This window comes from Salvelinus fontinalis, chromosome 17 (assembly GCF_029448725.1).
Source record: "Salvelinus fontinalis isolate EN_2023a chromosome 17, ASM2944872v1, whole genome shotgun sequence".
Classification (NCBI taxonomy): Eukaryota; Metazoa; Chordata; class Actinopteri; order Salmoniformes; family Salmonidae; genus Salvelinus; species Salvelinus fontinalis.
This window is the reverse complement of record NC_074681.1, coordinates 9,630,339-9,657,396: the sequence shown is the minus strand read 5'-3', so window position 1 is coordinate 9,657,396 and position 27,058 is coordinate 9,630,339. Positions and strand designations below refer to the sequence as shown.

At 45.9% G+C, this 27,058-nt stretch overlaps 1 protein-coding gene across 1 annotated transcript; it reads left to right on the top strand.

The window, feature by feature from the left end:
- Positions 1 to 26,088, top strand: LOC129813679 (noelin-3-like). Its single transcript, XM_055866081.1, has 6 exons — positions 1 to 350; positions 11,848 to 11,991; positions 16,575 to 16,730; positions 18,920 to 19,139; positions 21,893 to 21,999; positions 22,890 to 26,088. Exons 1-6 carry the CDS (start codon positions 282 to 284, stop codon positions 23,565 to 23,567), a joined length of 1,374 nt encoding a protein of 457 aa, XP_055722056.1. The 5' UTR covers positions 1 to 281; the 3' UTR covers positions 23,568 to 26,088.
- The last annotated feature ends 970 nt before the right edge of the window (positions 26,089 to 27,058 follow it).

The following is a 27,058-nucleotide window of genomic DNA, read 5'->3' as shown; positions in this document are numbered from 1 at the left end:
TTCCCCATCTCACACTCAGTCACGAGCAGCTGGTGTTGTTTCCAATCCCCAGCGCTGCCCACATGGCTCGCGCGTACTGAGCGGTGATGAATGTGATGACTAGTCTGGCACGAATCTACACTCCCTCTCTTTCTCTGGAGTCTTGATATTTTAAAAAAAAACGCCAGGCATTTTACCGTTATTTTAACCTGCAGAAACCTCAAGCCATTCTCCACACTGACTGAGTGACGTGTGGAAACATACAGGGGAGAGAGGAGAAGGGTGACCGGTTCGCGGGCAGAATGCGGACGCTGTCCGTGGTGCTGAATCCTCTGCTGTTTCTACTGCTGTTCGGCTACTGCCCTTCTGTGGTGAGTTGAGGTCCACTGACTGCCCTTTTCATCTGCAAGACACCGGGTTTATGTACATTATATTATATTATATATATATACTTCAGAGATTAGATTAAAACAACTGCATAACTATATGTTTAGATAGATGGACTGATGTGATTTGAAGTTCGTATTAAAATGTGTGGTGGTGGAATGATACATGTTGGTCTGGGCAGGGGTGATGTAGTTGATGTTGGACTGGGCAGGGGTGATGTTGGTCTGGGAAGGGGTGATGTTGGTCTGGGTAGGGGTGATGTAGTTGATGTTGGACTGGGCAGGGGTGATGTTGGTCTGGGAAGGGGTGATGTTGGTCTGGGTAGGGGTGATGTTGGTCTGGGAAGGGGTGATGTTGGTCTGGGTAGGGGTGATGTAGTTGATGTTGGACTGGGCAGGGGTGATGTTGGTCTGGGAAGGGGTAATGTTGGTCTGGGTAGGGGTGATGTAGTTGATGTTGGACTGGGCAGGGGTGATGTTGGTCTGGGAAGGGGTGATGTTGGTCTGGGTAGGGGTGATGTAGTTGATGTTGGACTGGGCAGGGGTGATGTTGGTCTGGGAAGGGGTGATGTTGGTCTGGGTAGGGGTGATGTAGTTGATGTTGGACTGGGCAGGGGTGATGTTGGTCTGGGAAGGGGTGATGTTGGTCTGGGTAGGGGTGATGTAGTTGATGTTGGACTGGGCAGGGGTGATGTTGGTCTGGGAAGGGGTGATGTTGGTCTGGGTAGGGGTGATGTAGTTGATGTTGGACTGGGCAGGGGTGATGTTGGTCTGGGAAGGGGTAATGTTGGTCTGGGCAGGGGTGATGTAGTTGATGTTGGACTGGGCAGGGGTGATGTTGGTCTGGGAAGGGGTGATGTTGGTCTGGGTAGGGGTGATGTAGTTGATGTTGGACTGGGCAGGGGTGATGTTGGTCTGGGAAGGGGTGATGTTGGTCTGGGTAGGGGTGATGTAGTTGATGTTGGACTGGGCAGGGGTGATGTTGGTCTGGGAAGGGGTAATGTTGGTCTGGGTAGGGGTGATGTAGTTGATGTTGGACTGGGCAGGGGTGATGTTGGTCTGGGAAGGGGTGATGTTGGTCTGGGTAGGGGTGATGTAGTTGATGTTGGACTGGGCAGGGGTGATGTTGGTCTGGGAAGGGGTGATGTTGGTCTGGGTAGGGGTGATGTAGTTGATGTTGGACTGGGCAGGGGTGATGTTGGTCTGGGCAGGGGTGATGTTGGTCTGGGCAGGGGTGATGTAGTTGATGTTAGTCTGGGCAGGGGTGATGTAGTTGATGTTGGTCTGGGCAGGGGTGATGTTAGTCTGGGCAGGGGTGATGTTGGACTGGGCAGGGGTGATGTTAGTCTGGGCAGGGGTGATGTTGGTCTGGGCAGGGGTAATGTTGGTCTGGGCAGGGGTGATGTAGTTGATGTTGGTCTGGGCAGGGGTGATGTTGGTCTGGGCAGGGGTGATGTTGGTCTGGGTAGGGGTGATGTAGTTGATGTTGGACTGGGCAGGGGTGATGTTGGTCTGGGCAGGGGTAATGTTGGTCTGGGCAGGGGTGATGTAGTTGATGTTGGTCTGGGCAGGGGTGATGTTGGTCTGGGCAGGGGTGATGTTAGTCTGGGCAGGGGTGATGTAGTTGATGTTGGTCTGGGCAGGGGTGATGTTGGTCTGGGCAGGGGTGATGTAGTTGATGTTAGTCTGGGCAGGGGTGATGTGGTTGATGTTGGTCTGGGCAGGGGTGATGTTGGTCTGGGCAGGAGTGATGTAGTTGATGTTGGACTGGGCAGGGGTGATGTTGGACTGGGCAGGGGTGATGTAGTTGATGTTGGTCTGGGCAGGGGTGATGTAGTTGATGTGTGTGTGTGTGTGTGTGTGTTTTACAAAAGCCATCGATCTGAGGGAATGGAGAAATTAGATTTTTTTGTTCACAACATCTGACAACTATCTGTGACAGCTATCTGTGACAGCTATAATGGGAATACAAAAGAAACAGAAATGCCTTTCCATTCTGTTAACTGCTGCATTGGTTTTAAATTGATTTTTCTGTCATACATTTGGGGCAAATTGAGTTAAACATAGAACTCATAAATGTATTATAATTCTAATCCCGTATTCTGTACTGTTTAAACTACACTGGAGTTTAAACAGACAGGTTGTCCAGTCTCCAACACTCCTCTGTCTCTCTCTCTGTCCCTCTCTCTATATCTCTCTCTCTCTCTCTCTATCTGTCCCTCTCTATATCTCTCTGTCCCTCTCTCTATATCTCTCTGTCCCTCTCTATAGCTCTCTGTCCCTCTCTATAGCTGTCTCTCTGTCCCTCTCTATATCTCTCTGTCCCTCTCTATATCTCTCTGTCCGTCTCTCTATATCTCTCTCTCTCTCTCTCTCTCTCTCTCTGTCCCTCTCTATATCTCTCTGTCCTTCTCTCTATATCTCTCTGTCCCTCTCTATATCTCTCTGTCCCTCTCTCTATATCTCTCTCTCTCTCTCTCTCTGTCCCTCTCTATATCTCTCTGTCCCTCTCTCTATATCTCTCTGTCCCTCTCTATAGCTCTCTGTCCCTCTCTATAGCTGTCTCTCTGTCCCTCTCTATATCTCTCTGTCCCTCTCTCTATATCTCTCTGTCCCTCTCTATAGCTGTCTCTCTGTCCCTCTCTCTAGCTCTCTGTCCCTCTCTATAGCTCTCTGTCCCTCTCTATAGCTGTCTCTCTGTCCCTCTCTCTAGCTCTCTGTCCCTCTCTATAGCTCTCTGTCCCTCTCTATAGCTGTCTCTCTGTCCCTCTCTCTAGCTCTCTGTCCCTCTCTATAGCTCTCTGTCCCTCTCTATAGCTGTCTCTCTGTCCCTCTCTCTAGCTCTCTGTCCCTCTCTATAGCTCTCTGTCCCTCTCTATAGCTGTCTCTCTGTCCCTCTCTCTAGCTCTCCGTCCCTCTCTATAGCTCTCTGTCCCTCTCTATAGCTGTCTCTCTGTCCCTCTCTCTAGCTCTCTGTCCCTCTCTATAGCTCTCTGTCCCTCTCTATAGCTGTCTCTCTGTCCCTCTCTCTAGCTCTCTGTCCCTCTCTATAGCTCTCTGTCCCTCTCTATAGCTGTCTCTCTGTCCCTCTCTATAGCTCTCTGTCCCTCTCTATAGCTGTCTCTCTGTCCCTCTCTCTAGCTCTCTGTCCCTCTCTATAGCTCTCTGTCCCTCTCTATAGCTGTCTCTCTGTCCCTCTCTCTAGCTCTCTGTCCCTCTCTATAGCTCTCTGTCCCTCTCTATAGCTGTCTCTCTGTCCCTCTCTCTAGCTCTCTGTCCCTCTCTATAGCTCTCTGTCCCTCTCTATAGCTGTCTCTCTGTCCCTCTCTCTAGCTCTCTGTCCCTCTCTATAGCTCTCTGTCTCTCTCTCTCTGTCCCTCTCTCTAGCTCTCTGTCCCTCTCTATAGCTCTCTGTCCCTCTCTATAGCTGTCTCTCTGTCCCTCTCTCTAGCTCTCTGTCCCTCTCTATAGCTCTCTGTCCCTCTCTATAGCTGTCTCTCTGTCCCTCTCTCTAGCTCTCTGTCCCTCTCTATAGCTCTCTGTCCCTCTCTATAGCTGTCTCTCTGTCCCTCTCTCTAGCTCTCTGTCCCTCTCTATAGCTCTCTGTCCCTCTCTATAGCTGTCTCTCTGTCCCTCTCTCTAGCTCTCTGTCCCTCTCTATAGCTCTCTGTCCCTCTCTATAGCTGTCTCTCTGTCCCTCTCTCTAGCTCTCTGTCCCTCTCTATAGCTGTCTCTCTGTCCCTCTCTCTAGCTCTCTGTCCCTCTCTATAGCTCTCTCTGTCCCTCTCTCTATATCTCTCTGTCCCTCTCTATAGCTCTCTGTCCCTCTCTATAGCTCTCTCTGTCCCTCTCTCTATATCTCTCTGTCCCTCTCTATAGCTCTCTGTCCCTCTCTATAGCTCTCTGTCCCTCTCTATAGCTCTCTGTCCCTCTATCTCTCTGTCCCTCTCTCTCTCTCTCTCTGTCCCTCTCTATAGCTCTCTGTCCCTCTATCTCTCTGTCCCTCTCTCTATAACTCGCTGTCCCTCTCTCTCTCTCTGTCCCTCTCTCTCTCTCTCTGTCCCTCTCTCTGTCCCTCTCTATAGCTCTCTGTCCCTCTCTATAGCTCTCTGTCCCTCTCTCTCTCTGTCCCTCTCTCTCTCTGTCCCTCTCTATAACTCTCTGTCCCTCTCTCTCTCTGTCCCTCTCTCTATAACTCTCTGTCCCTCTCTCTCTCTCTGTCCCTCTCTCTCTCTCTCTGTCCCTCTCTCTGTCCCTCTCTATAGCTCTCTGTCCCTCTCTATAGCTCTCTGTCCCTCTCTCTCTCTCTCTGTCCCTCTCTCTCTCTCTGTCCCTCTCTATAGCTCTCTGTCCCTCTCTATAGCACTCTGTCCCTCTCTCTCTCTCTCTGTCCCCCCCTCTCTCTCTGTCCCTCTCTATAGCTCTCTGTCCCTCTCTCTCTCTGTCCCTCTCTCTATATCTGTCCCTCTCTATAGCTCTCTGTCCCTCTCTCTCTCTCTGTCCCTCTCTATAGCTCTCTGAGCAATTTATTTATACTAGCTCTATACTGAGAAATGAAAATGTGGCCGATTTCCATGGTGTGTATGATGCCTAATCGTCCATTAACCTGTCTAGGATGAGGGTGCCGCTAGCGGCACTCCCCCCCCACCCCCACTGAAAAACCAGTGCCGCGAAATTCAAAAAAAATATTTTTTTTAAATATTTAACTTTCACACATTAAAGTCCAATACAGCTAATGAAAGACACAGATCTTGTGAATCCAGCCAACATGTCCGATTTTTAAAATGTTTTACAGGGAAGACACAATATGTAAAGATGTACATCTATTACCTAAAAACACATTAGCATAATCCACCATCTTTTATTTGTCCACCAACACCAGTAGCTATCACCAATTCGGCTAAACTAAGATATTTATAGCCCCTAACCAAGAAAAAAACTCATCAGATGACAGTCTGATAACATATTTATGGTATGGGATAGGTTTTGTTAGAAAAAAGTGCATATTTCAGGTAGATGGCATAGGTTACAATTGCACCCACCGTCACAAATGGACTAGAATAACTACATAGAGCAACGTGTTTACCTACTTACTAATCATCAAACATTTCGTAAAAATACACAGCATACACTAATCGAAAGACACAGATCCTGTGAATACAGACAATATTTCAGATTTTCTAAGTGTCTTACAGCGAAAACACAATAAATCGTTATATTAGCATAGCACATAGCACATAGCAGCCCAGCATTGATTCTAGCCAAAGTGAGCGATAACGTCAACATCGCCAAAATATATATATTTTTTCACTAACCTTCTCAGAATTCTTCAGATGACACTCCTGTAACATCATATTACACAATCCATATAGAGTTTGATCGAAAATGTTTATATTTAGCCACCAAAATCATGGTTAGACAATGTGAAATGTAGCCCAGCTGGTGAGAAAATGTCCGTGCGCCATATTAGACAGTGATCTACTCTTATACATAAATACTCATAAACGTGACTAAAAAATATAGGGTGGACAGGGATTGATAGACAATTTAATTCTTAATACAATCGCGGAATTACATTTTTTAAATTATCCTTACTTTTCAATACAGTTTGCGCCAAGCGAAGCTACGTCAAAAAACATGGCGTCCTAAGCCACTAACATTTTTCGACAGAAACACGATTTATCATAATAAAAATGTCCTACTTTGAGCTGTTCTTCCATCAGTATCTTGGGCAAAGGATCCTTTCTTGGGTCTAATCGTCTTTTGGTGGAAAGCTGTCCTCTTGCCATGTGGAAATGCCAACTGCGTTCGGGATGAACTGGAAGCGTGCCCAGCAATTCACAGCGTTTCAGAAATAAATGTCCCAAAATCGCACTAAACGGATATAAATTGCTATAAAACGCTTTAAATTAACTACCTTATGATGTTTTTAACTCCCATAACGAGTAGAAACATGACCAGAGTAATATTACTCCCTCCACTAATGCTTGGAACAAGTGCGGGTCGATGTCCTCCAGGCGCATTACGCAGCAAGAAAAGAGTTCCTAGCTACAGGTTTTTTTAATTTGTAGTGCCTGTGAACGCGCAATCGACCCCATTCAAATCGTCATCACGTAAAGGCATCCAGGGGAAGACGTAAGCAGTGTCCGTATACTCATAGCAATAACTGCGGCCTTTTAACTGACTCCAGATCAGGGGCCAACATTTCTGAAATCTGACTCCATGTCAGGGAAATTGCTGTAGAATGGGTTCTGTTCCACTTAGAGACAACATTTCAACTCCTATAGAAACTATAGACTGTTTTCTATCCAATAATAATAATAATATGCATATTGTACGATCAAGAATTTTGTGGGAAGCCGTTTCAAAAATTATACGATTAGCATAAATAGTGACAACAGCGCCCCCATCCTCAACAGGTTTTAACAAATGTTCTGTAAATATTAGATGGTGTTCAATAGACCATACTACACTAGATTGTCCTTTAGAAATGAAAATGAGTTGCACTCTTTTCACAGAGCAATATATACTTAGCTGAAATCGATAGATCTGTAGTATGATACTATATATATTATAGATATCTGTAGATATTTCAATATTATAGATATTACAACACTGTCACGACTTCTACCGAAGTCGGTTCCTCTCCTTGTTCGGGCGGTGTTCGGCGTTCGGTGTCACCGGTCTTCTAGCCATCGTCGATCCATTTTTAATTTTCCATTTGTTTTGTCTTGTTTTACCACACACCTGGTTCTCATTTCCCTCATTTAGTGTTGTGTATTTAACCCTCATTTCCCCCCATGTCTTTGTGTGTTATTGTTTGTTGTAAGTGCTTGTGCACATTGTTTACTGGTGCGCGTCGGGTTTTGTACCAAAGTTGTTATTTTCTTGATGCCGTTGGTTTTGGAATTAAACTTTCTCCGGCTATTACCTAGTTCTGCTCTCCTGCGTCTGACTTCCCTGCCACCAGTTACGCACCACTTACAAACACGATACAATACTACTACTGTACTACTTGTTAGAAGAATTTGGGACAGAGATTGATGTGTTTTTTCACTATCTAATCATGACATGGGGTTGCTCAATGACAGACTTTCTATCACTTGATGTGTTTAATTTCTGAGAGACAAATAATCATGTTTTTTTTTTTTTTGCAAAACTCTATATATCCTCCTCCCTCTCAGAGAATTCATTAATACTGCTAGGTTTTATACAGAGAAATGAAATGTAACAAATAACTACATTTCTAATAAAGAACTGTACAAATTATACCGCTGTGACATCAATATTTGAAAGAAAAATATACACAGTCCCGTTCCAAAAATGTTGGGGTCACTTAGAAATGTCCTTGTTTTTGAAAGAAAAGCACATTGTTTGTCCATTAAAATAACATCAAATTAATCAGAAATACAGTGTAGACATTGTTAATGTTATGAATGACTATTGTAGCTGGAAACAGTAGATTTTTTAATGGAATATCTATATTTATCAGCAACCATCACTCCTGTGTTCCAATGGCACATTGTGTCAGCTAATCCAAGTTTATCGTTTTAAAAGGCTAATTGATCATTAGAAAACCCTTTGCAATTACTGTATGTTAGCACAGCTGAAAACTGTTTTTGTGATTAAAGAAGCAATAAAACTGGCCTTCTTTAGACTAGATAAGTATCTGGAGCATCAGCTGTCTATTAACCTACCCACTGCCTGGCTGTCTGTTAACCTACCCACTGCCTGGCTGTCTGTTAACCTACCCACTGCCTGGCTGTCTGTTAACCTACCCACTGCCTGGCTGTCTGTTACCCTACCCACTGCCTGGCTGTCTGTTACCCTACCCACTGCCTGGCTGTCTGTTACCCTACCCACTGCCTGGCTGTCTGTTAACCTACACACTGCCTGGCTGTCTGTTAACCTACCCACTGCCTGGCTGTCTGTTAACCTACCCACTGCCTGGCTGTCTGTTAACCTACACACTGCCTGGCTGTCTGTTAACCTACACACTGCCTGGCTGTCTGTTAACCTACCCACTGCCTGGCTGTCTGTTAACCTACCCACTGCCTGGCTGTCTGTTACCCTACACACTGCCTGGCTGTCTGTTAACCTACACACTGCCTGGCTGTCTGTTACCCTACCCACTGCCTGGCTGTCTGTTAACCTACCCACTGCCTGGCTGTCTATTAACCTACCCACTGCCTTGCTGTCTGTTAACCTGCCCACTGCCTGGCTGTCTGTTAACCTACCCACTGCCTGGCTGCCTGTTACTCTACCCACTGCCTGGCTGTCTATTAACCTACCCACTGCCTGGCTGTCTGTTAACCTACCCACTGCCTGGCTGTCTGTTAACCTACCCACTGCCTGGCTGTCTATTAACATACCCACTGCCTGGCTGTCTGATAACCTACCCACTGCCTGGCTGTCTGTTAACCTACCCACTGCCTGGCTGTCTGTTACTCTACCCACTGCCTGGCTGTCTGTTACTCTACCCACTGCCTGGCTGTCTGTTACTCTACTCACTGCCTGGCTGTCTGTTAACCTACCCACTGCCTGGCTGTCTGTTAACCTACCCACTGCCTGGCTGTCTGTTAACCTACCCACTGCCTTGCTGTCTATTAACCTACCCACTGCCTGGCTATCTGTTAACCTACCCACTGCCTGGCTGTCTGTTAACCTACCCACTGCCTGGCTTCCTGGCTGTCTGTTACTCTACCCACTGCCTGGCTGCCTGGCTGTCTGTTACCCTACCCACTGCCTGGCTTTCTGTTACCCTACCCACTGCCTGGCTTCCTGGCTGTCTGTTACTCTACCCACTGCCTGGCTGTCTGTTAACCTACCCACTGCCTGGCTGTCTATTAACCTACCCACTGCCTGGCTGTCTGTTACCCTACCCACTGCCTGGCTGTCTGTTAACCTACCCACTGCCTGGCTTCCTGGCTGTCTGTTACTCTACCCACTGCCTGGCTGCCTGGCTGTCTGTTACCCTACCCACTGCCTGACTTTCTGTTACCCTACCCACTGCCTGGTTTCCTGGCTGTCTGTTACTCTACCCACTGCCTGGCTGCCTGGCTGTCTGTTACCCTACCCACTGCCTGGCTGTCTATTTGCGTGCCAAATGGTACCCTATTCCCTATATAGTGTGTAGAGCCCTATGTGTCCTGGTCAAAAGTAGTGCACCAGAAAGTGAACAAGGTGGCATTTGGGATGCAATCTGTGTGCCGGTCTTTGACTAACTTGGCCCCGATGGCCGGCATATCTCTTTGGGGTAATTGAAACTTCTGTAGAGAATGAATGTTGTGTGATTATTCATGGCACACAGACAGGCAGACAAGACCAGTGGCAGATTAGCATCTTGGGTCTGAGAAGCTAAATAAACTAATGGGGTCTGAAGTCAGAGTAACAGAACAGAACAGAAGCAGCTGCTGCCGGGCAACGTCACAGAGCAGAACCATAGAACTAGAATGAATAGAAACATAGAAATGTAATCATTAGAGTCACTGGAATCTTTAGAATCGTTAGTGTTTCATTCTTATTCTACGGACTGGAACTTTGGTCATTGTAATTTATGAGCAGAACTTTTCTATTCATCAGAACATAAAGCATTGTCATGGAGGGTGTAGTTTAGTTAGTGGCAGCATGTCAGGCCATCCGGCGTGGATCTGGTACAGCTGCATGGGAATGTGAAAGGATGAGGAGAGATGTGTCAGCGGGGGGGGGGGGGGGTAAAATAGCCAGATTGATGCATGTCACACAAGGAGGAAGAGATACCATTTTGGTGACATCCCCAATTCCTCCTCTTCCTCTATCGATCAATAAACTTTATTCAACTGGATTCAATTCATCCATAGAGACTTGAGGATCTGGCCTCCGATTGAGCTTTATAAACCACACTGAAAACAACTTCTCCTTGAGAAGAGATCCAGATTTCACCACCTGCCACACAATACCGAGAGACTAACTTAATTTTTCACTCCCAATTTAATCGTTCTAAATGACTGAAGCGGCTTCACAATGAACTGACTAAACTCTTTCAGAGCCGGCATTATTTCTTTCCTCTATTTTCTGCTAATCTACATTAAATCTGAACGTCTGCTAATCTACATTTAATCTGAACGTCTGCTAATCTCCATTCAGTCTGAATGTCTGATAATCTCCATTCAATCTGAATGTCTGATAATCTCCATTTAATCTGAACGTCCTCTTACACCACATCTGTGAACTTGAAAGCGACAAAAAGAGGTGGAAAATGTCTTCGCCCATCAGATGGTCAAACTCTGACTGGTCCTTAAAAGCTTCTGTAGCTGAAATGGAGTGTGGAGAGACAAGGGGTTTGGACATAACCTTAAAATAATCAGAGACATAACTTTAACCGTACAGATACTGTGTGTATGTTTGTCCGCCGGCCACGCGATTGGACTCTTGCATCAGGTATTTAATGTTGGGAGGAATATCCATCAGAGACGGTTGCTGATTATCCCACATTCAATAACAAGTTCACTGTCAAAGGCTGCGTTTCAAACACACAAAAGACTCACCCTCCTCCATTTCCCCCCCTCGCCTTATGCCTTTTGGGGGAATCCCAGCTGTCATCTTTGTCGTTGGTCCAAATGATTAGCCAAGCAAGGGAAGTTGGCAAAGTAATCCCCTCAGCCCTCGGTATTTGATCGAGTTTGCGAGTGTAAAATGATTTTCATTCCCGGGGGCCTGAAACAACCCGTAATTCAATTCTCGATGATCGTACCTCTGCCAAAACTTAAAACCAACATTAGTATGGATAAATCAACATACAAGTGTGAGTAAAAAACAAATTGTAAATAAGTTATAAATTGTGCTCATGACGACTCAAACACGTATCATAAAAGTAATGATGTTTTTGTTCGGTTAGCTTTTGGAAACGTTAGTTTACGCATACAACTTTTCCCTGACGTTGTAATTTTCGATTTACCTGATATAGTCGGGTGGCTAACATTCGACGTCTGAGGATGCGTTGTCTTCCAGCCAAGATATGAAATGCAATCATAATGGACTGTAGCACATATAAATCACACACAACAACTACCGGTGGTTCCTTAATGACTGAAAACACAACCGTGGGAAGAACAAGTGACACATTTCCAGACTACAGCGTTCCGTTTTAAATTAATTAATTCTTCCCTTTGCCCTGCAAGTGTCAACTCGTCAGACCTCATGATACGTAATCACAAGTGTCCACTTCATTGGAGGGCTGAGTGTTCGGAATGCAGGCAAAAATGTCAAAGTACCTATCCAAGATGGCCCCCATGTCACCTGACAACTGCTGACCATACATATATTGTGTGTGTGTGTGTGTGTGTGTGTGTGTGTGTGTGTGTGTGTGTGTGTGTGTGTGTGTGTGTGTGTGTGTGTGTGTGTGTGTGTGTGTGTGTGTGTGTGTGTGTGTGTGTGTGTGTGTGTGTGTGTGTGTGTGTGTGTGTGTGTGTGTGTGTGTGTGTGTGTGGGTGTGTGGGTGTAGACAGTCAGGCCGAAGGATGGTTGGAAGGTGTACAGCTCTGCCCAGGATGCAGAGGGGAGGTGTATCTGTACAGTAGTGGCTCCTGAACAGAACCTCTGCTCCAGAGACGCCAAGGAGGGTCAGCTCCGTCAGCTACTGGAGAAGGTACCGGATACACACACACACACACACTCACCTACACACACACTCACACCTACACACACACTCACACCTACACACACTCACACCTACACACACACACACCTACACACACTCACCTACACACACACTCACCTACACACACTCATCTACACACACACTCACCTACACACACACACACTCACACCTACACACACACACTCACACCTACACACACACACACTCACCTACACACACACACTCACCTACACACACACTCTCACCTACACACACACTCACCTACACACACACACACTCACCTACACACACTCACCTACACACACACACACCTACACACACACACTCACCTACACACACACTCACCTACACACACACTCACCTACACACACACACACCTACACACACACACACACCTACACACACACACTCACCTACACACACACACACACCTACACACACACACACTCACCTACACACACACTCACCTACACACTCACCTACACACACACTCACCTACACACACACACTCACCTACACACACTCACCTACACACACACACTCACCTACACACACACTCACCTACACACACACACACTCACCTACACACACACACACTCACCTACACACACACTCACACCTACACACCTACACACACACTCATTAGGAACCAACGTCACCATTACTCATCTATGATAATAATGTATGAAACATGGGTCTACTCTTGAATGTATTCCATGTGTAGAGCGGGCCGGCGGGGGGGGGGTTTCTCTATGTAATTCACTGTGGTCCAGTGTGGTAAAGTTCACACTACCATGTACAAGCATCCTCTTAGGGGAGTTTCAACCAGGCCGTTTCAGGATCCCACCATTGGAATCAGAGGGAGTATAGATACCATAACCCTGTGTGATGTGAGAGAGTCCCAAATGGCACCCTATTCCCTATATAGTGCACTACTTTCCACCAGAGCCCTATTCCCTATATAGTGCACTACTTTCCACCAGAGCCCTATGTCAAAAAGTAGTGCACTATATAGGGAATAGGCTGCCATTCGGGATCTAACGCACAGAGTTTGAGTGTGATGCCACTTTGCTGGTGGAAACATAATGGTGATGTTGGTAAGTTATTATAACAGGATAGAGGAAGCGTTTTAACTGTTAGCTTGGTCCAGATACCCGTTCCACTGTTCCATACCTGCCGCTGAGCTACGGGATATTTGTATGAGCCAGTAACTCTAGAAAACACTGTCTATTCCCTCTACAATGAAAATTCAGGGACAGATTGAAATGTACAGAATAGTCACCTGGAGGAAAATGGGAGCTTTTTCCAATTTCAGTCAAGGAGAGGGTTTAGTATTATTTTTTGTAAATATAGTCATCTAATTTACAATAGATTTACATTTCAATTTTTCTCAGTGTTTTACAATTAGTTTCTTTTTAGAATATATATATCTATGTGTGTCCAATGCTGCCCCTCATCTCTGATTCTCTGCAGGGTGGCAACACCCATAGCCTATTCAGTGTGGTCTCAATCAAATGATCTATAGCCTATAACATGTCCTAGGTGGCAAAGGTCCAACTGGATAATGTAATTTATTGGCTTAGTAACAAACCACCCACCTTGCGACCCCAAACTGTTCACACACCTCTTGTTGGCAGAGAGAAAATGTTGTAGTTTTAAAGCTAATTTCCCTCAATTTCTACACATTTTTAATGGGTCAAATATTTGTTTGGCTGTTTTTAAAGCTTATTTCTTGCAATTATATGCATTCTTTCATGTCTTACGTGTGTTTATATGATACCGGGGGTCTGTCTTGACCCCGTTCTGGGTTCGGATCCGGTTCGGGTTGAGTATGGAGGCTATAGGCTATACAGTAGGCTATAAAGTGCACGCTCGGAGAAGCACAGAGCAAAATTATATATCTATGAAAATGAACTTCCTTCCTGAGTCTTTTTGTGCTGCTGGGATGGTGTAAGTAAAACTACTATGTATTACACATTGCAATGGCTAGTCCAAAACGGCACTATCTTGCACACGGACCTATAGCCTCTATGTTCTGTTCAGATTGAGAAGGATGCGTACGAAGATGAGAAGGACCGGAGGTCAACATTGATAGTTTTCTACTACTACAATTGCATTTATTAAAAACATTATCTTCATTGTATCCATCAAGAGTTATTGTCCTCACAATAAGCCAAAGTATTGTAACTTATATTTTGGTGCTGAAACTTGAAGCAGCAGCCAGGGGCCCAATCAATCAGATAGTGCTAATGACTTTCAACCGTCTTCATTTGAATTAGACTTACTAACAACAAGATGGCGTTGTGTTGGAGACTATTTCTTCCTGTTTAAGAAATATGCGGTAGGTCTACCTGTTGGACAGACGAAATTCAGCAATAGGCTGCTGTATCCATAGATTTTGTCGGCCAATTCCTCCACCCACAATGCACCTCCGTGTCAGTGAAGGGCTGTTAAGTTAAAACCAAGACTCGAATTGAGGGGGTATGAGAGGGTATGCCACAGCTTTACCTTTAATTAAAGAAAATGGCAAAAAGCAGAGGCCTACCCTTTATTAGTTTAAGATTTTGAAGAAAATAAAACAGAGCCGATTATATAAAGTGATCTATAACAGCGCTTTGGTCCGCGATGCTTTGTGCTAGAAACAATCTGTAAAATACCCGGAAAAGACGTGACTCCGATGCATTATGGGGAGAGGTTGAGTTTGCTTGGGAAGTAATCTAATTGTGTCACTATCATTTGATTACGCTATTCACTCTCTGTAATATTTGAAGATGCTTAAACCTGGACAGCTTTTAGGGAAACCTTCTCTGGGTTAAACCACAGAAGAAGAGTAGCCAGCAGTTAAAGCTGACATTTTTCTACGTCGGTAACTTTTGAAGGTACCATGCTCACGTTCCTAATAACGTCTCAGATTTAACTATTTGCAAACCGGGACAGTTTCATTGCAAACAAGACACATCGTGTCACGTTCCTGACCTATTTCTGTTAGTTTGTTGTATGTGTTAGTTGGTCAGGACGTGAGTTTGGGTGGGCATTCTATGTTTTCTGTTTCTATGTTGGTTTATGGGTTGCCTGGTATGGCTCTCAATTAGAGGCAGGTGTTTGGCGTTCCTCTAATTGAGAGTCATATTTAGGTAGGTTGTTTCACAGTGTTCGTTGTGGGTGGTTGTCTCCTGTGTCAGTGTTTGTCGCACCATACGGGACTGTTCGGTTTGTTTGTACATCGTTCTTTTTGTGTAGTCTATTTTTCCCTGTTCGTGCGTTCTTCGTGTTATATTGTAAGTTCGTATGTTCAGGTTTGTCTACGTTATTTTGTTAATTATTCAAGTGTTTTCGTTTCGTGTTTTTTCCGTCTTGTTTAATTAAAATATGTCATTTCACAATGCTGCGCCTTGGTTCAATCACTACTCCTCCTCTTCGGTTGAAGAGGAGGAGGAACACCGTTACACACCGATTTGGCATTGGAGAAATATGGTAAGATTAACACATAGGCCTATCTCTCTGTCCAATTTTATCCTGTAATTTCGGTGTGTTATTCAAAAAATATTCCCGCTAAAATCCGGTAAAATTGCATGAAATTATTATTTAAAAAATGTAAAAATCGGACCTGCAAATACAATGACAGATTCATGCAATGTTTTTACTACAAAGTAAATCTTTCCACCCGTACTCTTGTCCACGGTGGTCTGCAAACGCACAACCTTCTGGCCCGCAGCCCTGTACGCTATAATTTGTTTGCCATGCAATGAGTACAGGATGAACAACAATTACTAAAAACGGCATATCTAAGGCTCTGTTCTGTCCAATAAGTGAGGGTAAACGGTAGACATGTTGTCACGATCGTCTTCGTGAGAGAGAGTGGACCAAGGCGCAGCGTGTGCAAAATTCATCTCTTTTATTTTAGAGAAGGGAAAAACACGCAACAAACACAATTACAAAACAACAAACGATCGTGAAGCTAAAGACGTAAGTGCAAACACAAGCTACAAACGTACAACAGACAATTACCCACAAACACATGATGCCCATGGCTGCCTAAAATATGTCTCCCAATCAGAGACAAATGAAAGACATCTGTCTCTGATTGAGAACCACTCAGGCAACCATAGACATACCTAGAAACATACACTGAACACAAACCCATACACTAAACCCAACATCCCCTTTACCACCCAATACGAGACAAAACACAAACATTCCCCATGTCACACCCTGACCTAACTAAAATAAATAATGGAAACAAAGATAACTAAGGCCAGGGTGTGACACATGTTATCCTCTATCCAATTTGTTTTACTTTTTAATTTGGGTACAGGAGAGGGTCACTGTTTGTTTTTATGGGTTCAAGGAGGGTTTAGGTAACATATATTTTGCTGGAGGCCATCCATTTCATATTTCAGAGAGGTCTGATTTTCTCCATGTAACCCTCCTAATGAATAGTGTTCCCTTGATGGAAAAAGGAAAAAGATAACAGTGGTGTTTCATCTGGTGGGGGGTGGGACAGAATAATCATGCTCCTCTTCCTCTCCTATGGTGCAGAACAGCCATCGTCTTCCACTCTTGTCCCGTAGGTCCAGAACATGTCCCAGTCCATTGAGGTACTGAACCTGCGGACCCAGAGAGACTTCCAGTACATCATGAGGATGGAGGGCCAGTTCAAAGGGCTAAGGTCAAAGTTCAGACAGGTAGAGGCCGACAGGAAGACGCAGGTCAACAGAAACTTTCAGGTGTGAAAAATACAGATTTGTTTCTGGTTGTTATGTGGTTCTGACCTCTTACCTTATTATAACATCTTTAACCAGAGCATTACATTATAGTAATTTAGCAGACACTCTTATCCAGAACGACTTACACAAACAATTAGGGTTAAGTGCCTTTCTCAAGGACACATCGATGGATTTTTCACCTAGTCGGTTTATCACTTTTAAGGTATGACCCAGATGCAGACAGTGTTGAAGAAACAAAAGTGTATTCCATTAACAGGGGCAGGCAAACGACAGGTTAAGGCAGGGGTCAATAATCCAGAGAGGGTGTAAGGGTCCAGAACGGTGACAGTCTCAGGGTCAGGGCAGGCAAGGGTCAAAACCGGGAAAGACTAGAAAACAGGAGCAAGATACAGGCAGAAGCAGGGAAACAAACGCTGGTAGGTTCTAAGAACAAACGAACTGGCGGGGACCCAGGAGACAAAGGGCTGTGAGACATGGGTTTAACTCTGGACACATAAAAAGTAGGATGTATACGGAGGGTACGGGGAAACAGAAAACGAACAGCAGAGGGGATAATGATCTTGGAGCGGGGGAGAATGAGGGTCTAGTCGCGTGGTGATAGCGGTGTCCCTCCTCACCTGGCTTGACATTCTTGGATACCGGTCAGTGCTGCGGATGCGAAGTGGCCCGGGCTTTACTGAACCCCTTCCGGAGGTCCTGGTACTCCGCGGGAAATGGCGGAGAGGTCCGGGGAAATTTCCTAGCCCCCGGTGAAGACGTCTTGGGGCAGGCAGAGCTGACTTCAGGCAATGAGCGTGGCAGAACGGGCTCCAGCCCACGATAGCACCAGTAGACCAGTCAATAGATGGATTGTGTCGCTGGAGACAAGAGAATCTTAAAACCACAGGAACCTACAGAGACTTAATAACTAGCGGGAATTGGATCGTCTCGCTATGGTTCCCTGACACTCGTAGGTTGATGAGGGTGGTATGATGGGTGACCCAGCCTATAGAGCGCCCGTCCAGCACTCTAATATTCATGTTAATGGATATGAGTAGGATGCCCAGCTCGGACGCCAGGGTGACGTCCATAAAGGCCCCTGAGTCGATGAGTACTTGGAGAGACTTGGACTGGTCTCCCCACAGCAGGATGGCATGGAGAGGGGGTGAGGAAGGGGAGAAGACAAATTATCTGTAAGACCCACCAGAGTACTCACTCCTACAAATGAGCTAGGTCTCTTGAAGGGACAGGAAGACACATAATGAACGGCAGTACCGCAATACAGACAACTGTGGGTGTTAAGTCTGCGTACGCGTTCGGCTGGAGATAGCCTAGCCCTGCCGAGCTGCATCGGCTCGGGAAGAGGTGAATCGGCAGTCTTCGGAGGCTCTTGGAGGAACTCGGGTAAGCTCCTATCCTCTTGGGGACATAGATGTCGGGGACTTCCAGAGTTCATGAGATGCAAGGTGGGATCCCTGAGTGAGCGATTGGGACTGCAATCAGACCTCTTCTCCCTCCTGCATTCCCGTAGCCGTCCATCGATCCGGATGGTTAAGGCGATGAGTGAGTCGTGATCCGTCGGTTGTTCCCGGGCTGCAAACTCGTCCTTTACTTCCTCCAATAATCTGTGCAGGAACGTGTCAAACAGTGCTTCCGGGTTCCAGGGGAAAGAGGAAAGAGGAAGGCTGCAGCTCCATGATGAGTGAATACTGAGCGAGAAACGCTCAATAGGTGCCCGACTCTCCATCAAAACACTCTGTCGGAGGTAAGCGGGGTTCCCGGGAAACCGCACTGATGGCGCTGCTACCAGACAGTGTTGAAGAAACAAAAGTTTATTCCTTAAACAAGGGCAGGCAAACGACAGGTCAAGGCAGGCAGGGGTCAATAATAAAGAGAGGGTGTAAGGGTCCAGAACGACAGGCAGTTTCAGGGTCACGGCAGGCAGGGGTCAAAACCGGGAAAGACTAGAAATCAGGAGCAAGAAACAGGCAGGAGCAGGGAAACAAACGCTGTTAGGTTCTAGGAACAAAACGAACAGACAAACAGAGAACGCAGTTATAAATACACAGGGGATAATGGGGAAGACACCCGGAGGGTGGTGGAGACAATCACAAAGACAAGTGAAACAGATCAGGGCGTGACACGGTTACTGTCCCAATGAGCCAATGAACTGAATCAAAGTAAACCCTGTGTATCCTCCCCTCCTCCAGGAGTTGAAGGGTAAGATGGAGACCCTGCAGCCTCTGATCCCGGTGTTGGAGCAGTACAAGACAGATGCCCAGCTCATCGTCCAGTTTAAACAGGAGATCAGAAACCTGTCCATGGTGCTCACAGCCATCCAGGAGGAGATAGGAGTCTACGACTCTGAGGAACTACAACAGAGGCTCCTGAGTCTGGAGAGCAGGCTACGTAACTGCAGGAGCAGACTCAGTGAGTCTCTCTCTCTCTCTCTCTCTCACACACACACACACACACACACACACACACACACACACACACACACACACACACACACACACACACACACACACACACACACACACACACACACACACACACACACGCATGTAGGCACACTCGCACACACACAAATCGAAGCAAATGTTATTTGTCACATGCGCCAAATTACAACAGGTGTAGACTTTACCGTTAAACGCTTACTGGCGAGCCATTTCCCAACGATGCAGATTGTAAAAGTAAGAAACATTTGCTCAATCTAAAAAAGGAAATAATAACGAGTTTTAATGACTCCGACCTAAGTGTATGTAAACTTCCGACTTCAACTGTACATTTGGAGGTCTGTTGGGCCAGTGGGGACTGAGACTGTCCCATGTATTTAAAGTTATCTAGTTTTATAATCCTAAACTAAGCAGAGTCTTATCTGTTACTGGAAATGTAGCAAGGAAACTATCATTGATACGTTTGTGACGTACTCTTGGTGTGTCGTATAAACTCACCAGTGAGATGGAACTGTGTGTCCTAGGCTGCATCCCAAATGACACCCTAGACCCCTATATAGAGCAACGTGGGCCCATAAGACTAGTGTCACAATAAAATACCACTTCCAAAGAACCCCAGGAACACAACGTCGGATCTAACCTGCCCGGCAACAGTCAGTTGTCCGTTGCTCCTAGTTCTCTTGGCCTGCCCGGCAACAGTTGGTTGTCCCTCGCTCCTAGTTCTCTGGGCCTGCCCGGCAACAGTTGGTTGTCCCTCGCTCCTAGTTCTCTGGCCCTGTCCGGCAACAGTTGGTTGTCCCTCGCTCCTAGTTCTCTGGCCCTGCCCGGCAACAGTCGGTTGTCCCTCGCTCCTACTTTTCTGGGCCTGCCCGGCAACAGTCAGTTGTCCGTTGTTCCTAGTAATCTGGACCTGCCCAGCAACAGTTGGTTGTCCATTGCTCCTAGTTCTCTGGGCCTGATAGATGCCGCACAACCGCACCACTGAGTTAGTTAACAGCTAGGGACTCTGTCAGCTAGGGACTGCATCAGCTAGGGACTGTATGAGCTAGGGACAGCGTCAAATAGGGACTCTTTCAGCTAGGGACTCTTTCAGCTAAGGACTCTTTCAGCTAGGGACTCTTTCAGTTAGGGACTCTTTCAGCTAGGGACTCTTTCAGCTAGGGACTCTTTCAGCTAGGGACTCTTTCAGCTAGGGACTCTTTCAGCTAGGGACTCTTTCAGCTAGGGACTGCATCAGCTAGGGACTGCATCAGCTAAGGACTGCATCAGCTAGGGACTGCATCAGCTAAGGACTGTATTAACTAGGGACTGCATCAGCTAGGGACTGCATCAGCTAGGGACTGCATCAGCAAGGGACTGCATCAGTTAGGGACTGCTTCAGCGAGGGACTGTATCAGCAAGGGACTGCGTCAGCTAGGGACTGCGTCAGCTAGGGACTGCGTCAGCTAGGGACTGCATCAGCTAGGGACTGCGTCAGCTAGGGACTGCATCAGCTAGGGACTGTATCAGCTAGGGACTTTATCTCAACGTCAGAGATGAGGGCATTTTTCAATAAGTGGGTTATCCTCATAGCCCAGTGTCGATGCTCCCTCACTCTTGTTCCATACGGCATCGTCCCAGTCGCCTAGGCCACAGCTTCCACCATAGACACTACAAGGGTAAATGTTTTCCTGTTTGGCTATACCCAGAATCACCCCTACTCGTGATCGATACACTTAGTAACTATAGTCTAGTCTCAGGTTTCATTACTCCAGGTTCCCAATTGATATAATAACCAGGTGCTATAAATCCTCAATCAATCAAATCAATGTATGAACCTAGAGTAAAACGGCACGCACTTGTATGACTCATCGATGACACAAGGTTTCAGAATAATTAAGCAGGTTTATTCCAAATTCCAGAAACGGGCGTAAAATCAAAAAATTACTCAAGCAATGATGAACTTACTCAGGCAATGATGAACTTTTAACCAATCAGCATTCAGAATTAGACCCACCGGTTGTATGATAAGCCAATAAATCACCAATAAATCACCTCCAGCCTCCTTATCTGACTCCCCAATGACAATTTTCTGAGAATCACTGCATTTACGAGAAGAAACGGTGTCGTACCTCTACAACTATAACGCCGTCTTTGTCTTCCCCCCTCAGGAGGATCAGTCCCTTCAGTTGTTGATGAAACTCTAACAGCTACGTAAAGACTCTAGTCAATAAGGTAGCCTTGAGGATTCCATCTAGAACTTTACCTCTCGATAATAACAATATAAATGTAATAAATATCAAATTGTGTGTGTATATATATAAGGTTCTTCTAGCGAGCCAAAAGATGCCAACAACAAAAAAATTCCAGTATCTTTTATACCCTAATCCTTAATTCCCAGTTGAGGAATGTGTGGTTGTCAATTACGCCCCTTGCGTTTATTACTCCTCCCCCCTACCCTATGTTTTTCTAAACCAAAACCTTCCTCCTGCCCCCGGCTTAGGCGAGTCGGGACGCAACTGACCTCCGACCTTTTCTGCTAAAAAATATCACAGAACTAAGCCTCCTCTTCTGACAAGTTAAAAACGGGGCCATTTGGGACTCAGTCCGAGTAACATAATACCAGATCCGGGTGGATTGTTGCACTGGTTTGAGTTGATATACTGTTACGACCTAACACAGTCAGGGGTGAATCTATCTATCTGAGTGCTTTGGGGGTGTGTTGTGTTGTGTGTGCGTGAACAGCCTGTGGTAAACTGATGAAGATCACTGGACCGGTGACGGTGAAGACCTCTGGGACACGGTTTGGAGCCTGGATGACAGATCCACAGGCCTCCCCTACAAACAATAGGGTGAGGAGAAGGGGGGGGGGGGGGGGGGGTGAGGGATGAGGGGAGAGAGGGAGGGATGTTGGGAGGGAGGAAGGGATGTGGGCAGGGATGGAGGTAGGGGGAGGGATGAGGGGAGGGACGGGGAGACGGGGGGGGTGAGGGGAGGGACGGGACGGGAGGGGGGAGGGAGGGAGGGATGAGGGGAGGGACGGGAGGGATGGATGAGGGGAGGGAGGGATGAGGGGAGGGGGGGTGGATGGATGAGGGGAGGGAGGGATGGATGAGGGGAGGGAGGGAGGGATGGGTGAGGGGTGGATGGATGGATGAGGGGAGGGAGGGATAGATGAGGGGAGGGAGGGAGGGATGGATGAGAGGTGGGGGGATGGATGGAGGAGGGGAGGGAGGGAGGGAGGGATGGATGGATGAGGAGAGGGAGGGATGGATGAGGGGAGGGAGGGATGGATGAGGGGAGGGAGGGATGGATGAGGGGAGGGAGGGAGGGATGGGTGAGGGGAGGGGAGGGAGGGATGAGGGGAGGGAGGGATAGATGAGGGTACATGTGTATTTGACTATAGCAAATGTGACCAATATTCCTCCTGAAGAACTACTTATAGACATGACATTCTATTAGTTAGTTGCTCATCTGAACCTAGAATCACGTGTTCTAGAGCAGGGCTGGAGCAAAAGCCTTTACACCCCAGTAACTCTCCAAGAGGGGAGGCCACCAGTGTTCTAACTACATCATACTCTACTGCTGCATCCAGTGATGGAAAAGCCAAAAAAAGCATTTTACACTTCCCCAAAGAGTTTGTGGCAACGTTCTACCTCATCTACTGTGTGTTTTTTTCTAACTAATGTACATAAAAGGTAGACATTTAAATTGTTAATGATGGTATTGTATTCCAACCCAGGTCTGGTACATGGATAGCTACACCAACAACAAGATAGTCAAAGAGTACAAGTCCATAGCCGACTTTGTGTCCGGGGCCGGGTCTCGAACCTACAACCTGCCGTTCAAGTGGGCCGGGACCAACCACGTGGTGTACAATGGCTCTCTGTACTACAACAAGGTCCAGAGCAACATCGTGGTGTGTTACCGCTTCGAGACGGGCCGCGTTGTGACCCAGAGAACCTTGGAGAACGCCGGCTTCCACAACGTCTACCCTTACACCTGGGGAGGCTTCTCCGACATAGACCTCATGGCCGACGAGCTGGGCCTGTGGGCCGTCTACGCCACCAATCAGAACGCCGGAAACATCGTCATCAGCCAGCTCAACCCGGAGACACTACAAATCCTCGGAACCTGGAACACGGAATATTCCAAACGGAACGCGGGGGAGTCCTTTATGATCTGCGGAACACTCTACATCACTAACTCTCACCTGACTGGCGCTAAGGTTTACTACTCATACTCCACCAAGACCTCCAGCTATGAGTACACAGACATCCCCTTCCATAACCAGTACTTCCACATGTCCATGTTGGACTACAACGCCAGGGACCGGGCTCTGTACGGCTGGAACAACGGACACCAGGTTCTGTTCAACATCACGTTGTTCCACATCATCAAGACAGAGGATGATTCCTGAGGAGGAAGATCCTCAGAGGAACTCAGAGGAACCCACTGGAACACTGACTAACATTCCTGGTGTTCCGGTGTTCCGTCAGTCATTGTTGGAATTCTATTGTTGTGTCTCTACATATTATTTTTTGCTCTCTTCTTTTGACAATCCATCTTCGGGTCTCTTGATTTCTTTTCAAGTTCCTAATGCAAGGCTTAACATTGATAGTGGCCTGGATGGCCAGGGTATCGAAGACTTTGGCCTGCAAACTCTGTAAAAACTGGATAGAGTCTCAGCACACTTCCTGTCGAATGCAAATTTATTGTAATAGTAGTTTGGCCTCCAAAAAGCATGACAAACTCATAATATTCTCTTGTAGTTCTACATAGCAATGCTATTTCAAAACAATTATCTGGCCCTCGTAACGGTGGAAATTGAGAGACTTCTTTTTTGGGTTCTCTTATTTATTGAATGCAACTCTCTTTGTTCCCAACCTTTCATGTGGACTGTATTCCTCTCCTCTCAGCTGCTCTACACTGGACCCTGTAAGTCTGAGACTATGAGAGATTTGGTGTAGAGTTAGTCAATTTGAAGTCAAGCCAGTCAATTTCAGGAAGTAAACTGAAATTCCTATTGAATATTTGAAAAAAAAACACATCTACTTTCGATAATATCTCAATAAACTGAAAAGGTGTAAAAGTTTTGGAATTGTACATTTAAAACACTTCCTGAATTGACTAACTTCAATTCCAATTGACCCCAACCCTGATTGGGTGGGTCTGGGTAACATGCCTCTGATTGGGTGGGCTTGGGTATCATGCCTCTGTAGCTTTTGTATCCGTAGCAACAGTATCAATAGGAGTATGCTTTCATTCAGTCTGTTCTGTGAGCCCATAGGATAACAGGTGTCCTGAATGTCCTCATAGCATCTAGAACTCTCTATGGCTTTCATCCCAAATGTTACCCTAGAACTCTGGACAAAAGTAGTGTACTATATAGGGAATAGGGTGCCATTTGAGACTATGCTATTTAGGGAATAGGTTGCTATTTGAGACTGTACTATATAGGGAATTTGGTGCGATGGTTATCCTGATAGCATCTATAACTCTGTCTGTGGACTCTGTCAGCAACCATCTCAGTCTCTCCCATTGTGACACGCATCATTATTACTGTTGTATTATACGGTACAGCAGGGTGTCAAACTCATTCCACGAAGGGCCTAGTGTCTGTGTCCTTTCAATTAAGACCTAGACAACCAGGTGACGTAAGAACGGACTCTGAAGATGAGAAGCAGGTACAGGGAGTTGAACATTTAATGAACGGACAAGTGACAGAACAGGAACAGAGTCAGAACAGGGAGAACGTAACGACATGGCGACAATAATGCTGAAGCAGGGAACAAAACGACATGGCGACAATAATGCTGAAGCAGGGAACAAAACGACATGGCGACAATAATGCTGAAGCAGGGAACATAACGACATGGCGACAATAATGGGAACAACCTCGGGAACAGACAGATATAAGGGAGGTAATTAAAGCAGGTGATTGAGTCCAGGTGAGTCCAATGAAGCGCTGATTCGCGTAACGAGGGAAACAGGTGTGCATAATGATGGTGGCAGGAGTACGTAGTGCTGGGCAGCCTGGCGCCCTTGAGCGCCAGGGGGGAGAGGGGGCACAAGCGTGACAGTACCCCCCTAGGGGCGCCACCCGGCGTCCCACCTGGGCGAGCCTGTAAGGATTATGGGATTATCCCCTTTTTTTCCCTATTACCTAAAATAACATACCCAAATCTAACTGCCTGTAGCTCAGGCCGTGAAGCAAGGATATGCATATTCTTGGCACCATTTGAAAGGAAACACTTTGAGGATTATGGAAATGTGAAAGGAATGTAGTAGAATATAACAATATAAAAGATAATACAAAGAAAAAACCAACCGTTCTTTTCTATTTATTTTGTACCATCATCTTTGATATGCAAGAGAAAGTAATGTATTTAATAATAATAATGTATTATTCCAGCCCAGGTGCAATTTCAATTTTGACCACTAAATGGTATCAGTGTATGTGCAAAGTTTTAGACTGATCCAATGAACAATTGCATTTCTGTTCCAATTTTTTTATCAAGCCTGTCCAAATGTGCCTAAATTGTTTATTAATAACTTTTCATGTTCAAAATTGTGCACTCTCCTCGAACAATAAAATGGTATTCTTTCACTGTAATAGCTACTGTAAATTGGACAGTGTAATTAGATTACCAAGAAATTAAGCTTTCTGACAATATCAGATATGGCTATGTACTGGGAAATGTTCTTGTTACTTACAACCTCCTGCTAATCGCATAAGCCTACGTTATCTCAACCGTCCCGTGGAAGGGACACCGATCCCAAAGAAGTTTTAATTATTGTGTGCGTGTGTTATTTATTCAAGCTACTCCTCGCTCTATTGTTTGGGATTTCAAACCCTGTGTTTTTGTTACGTGTTTGTTTGGTCTTCGTCCCCGTGCCTTTGCACGGCACGCCGTAATTTGGGGTATAATTATTATTATTATAATTAAAACAAATATTACCGCATTCCTGCGCCTGTCTCCCGAATCTCTTCATACCATAATAATAAGTTCATTAGAGTTAACTGCACCTCAGACTGCAGCCCTAATAAATGCCTCACAGAGTTCAAGTAACAGACACATTTCAACATCAACTGTACAGACGAGAATCAGGCCTTCGTGGTTGAATTGCTGCAAAGAAACCACTACTAAAGGACACCAATAATAAGAAGAGACTTGCTTGGGCTGAGAAACTTGAGCAATGGACATTAGACCAGGTGGAAATCTATCCTTTGGTCTGATGAGTCCAAATTTGAGATTTGTGGTTCCAACTGCCGTGTCTTTGTGAGTCGCAGAGTAGGTGAACGGATGATCTCTGCATGTGTGGTTCCCACTGTGAAACATGGAGGAGGAGGTGTGATGGTGCTTTGCTGGTGACACAGTGGTGACACTGTTAGTGATATATTTAGAATTCAAGGCACACTTAACCAGCATGGCTACCACAGCATTCTGCAGTGATACGCCATCCCATCTGGTATGCGCAGAGTTGGATTATAATTTGTTTTTCAACAGGATAATGACCCAACACACCTCCAGGCTGTGTAAGGGCTATTTGACCAAGAAGGAGAATGATGGAATGCTGCATCAGATGACCTGGCCTCCACAATCACCCGACCTCAACCCAATTGAGATGGTTTTTGATGAGTTGGACTGCAGCGTGAAGCAGCCAACAAGTGTTCAGCATATGTGGGAACTCCTTCAATTATTCCAGGTGAAGCTGGTTGAGAGAATGCCAAGAGTGTGCAAAGCTGTCATCAAGGCCAAGGGTGGCAACTTTGAAGAATCTCAAATATAAAATGTATTTTGATTTGTTTAACAATTTCTTGGTTACTACATGATTCCAAATGGGTTATTTCATAGTTTTGATGTCTTCACTATTATTCTACAATGTAGAAAATAGTCAACATAAAGA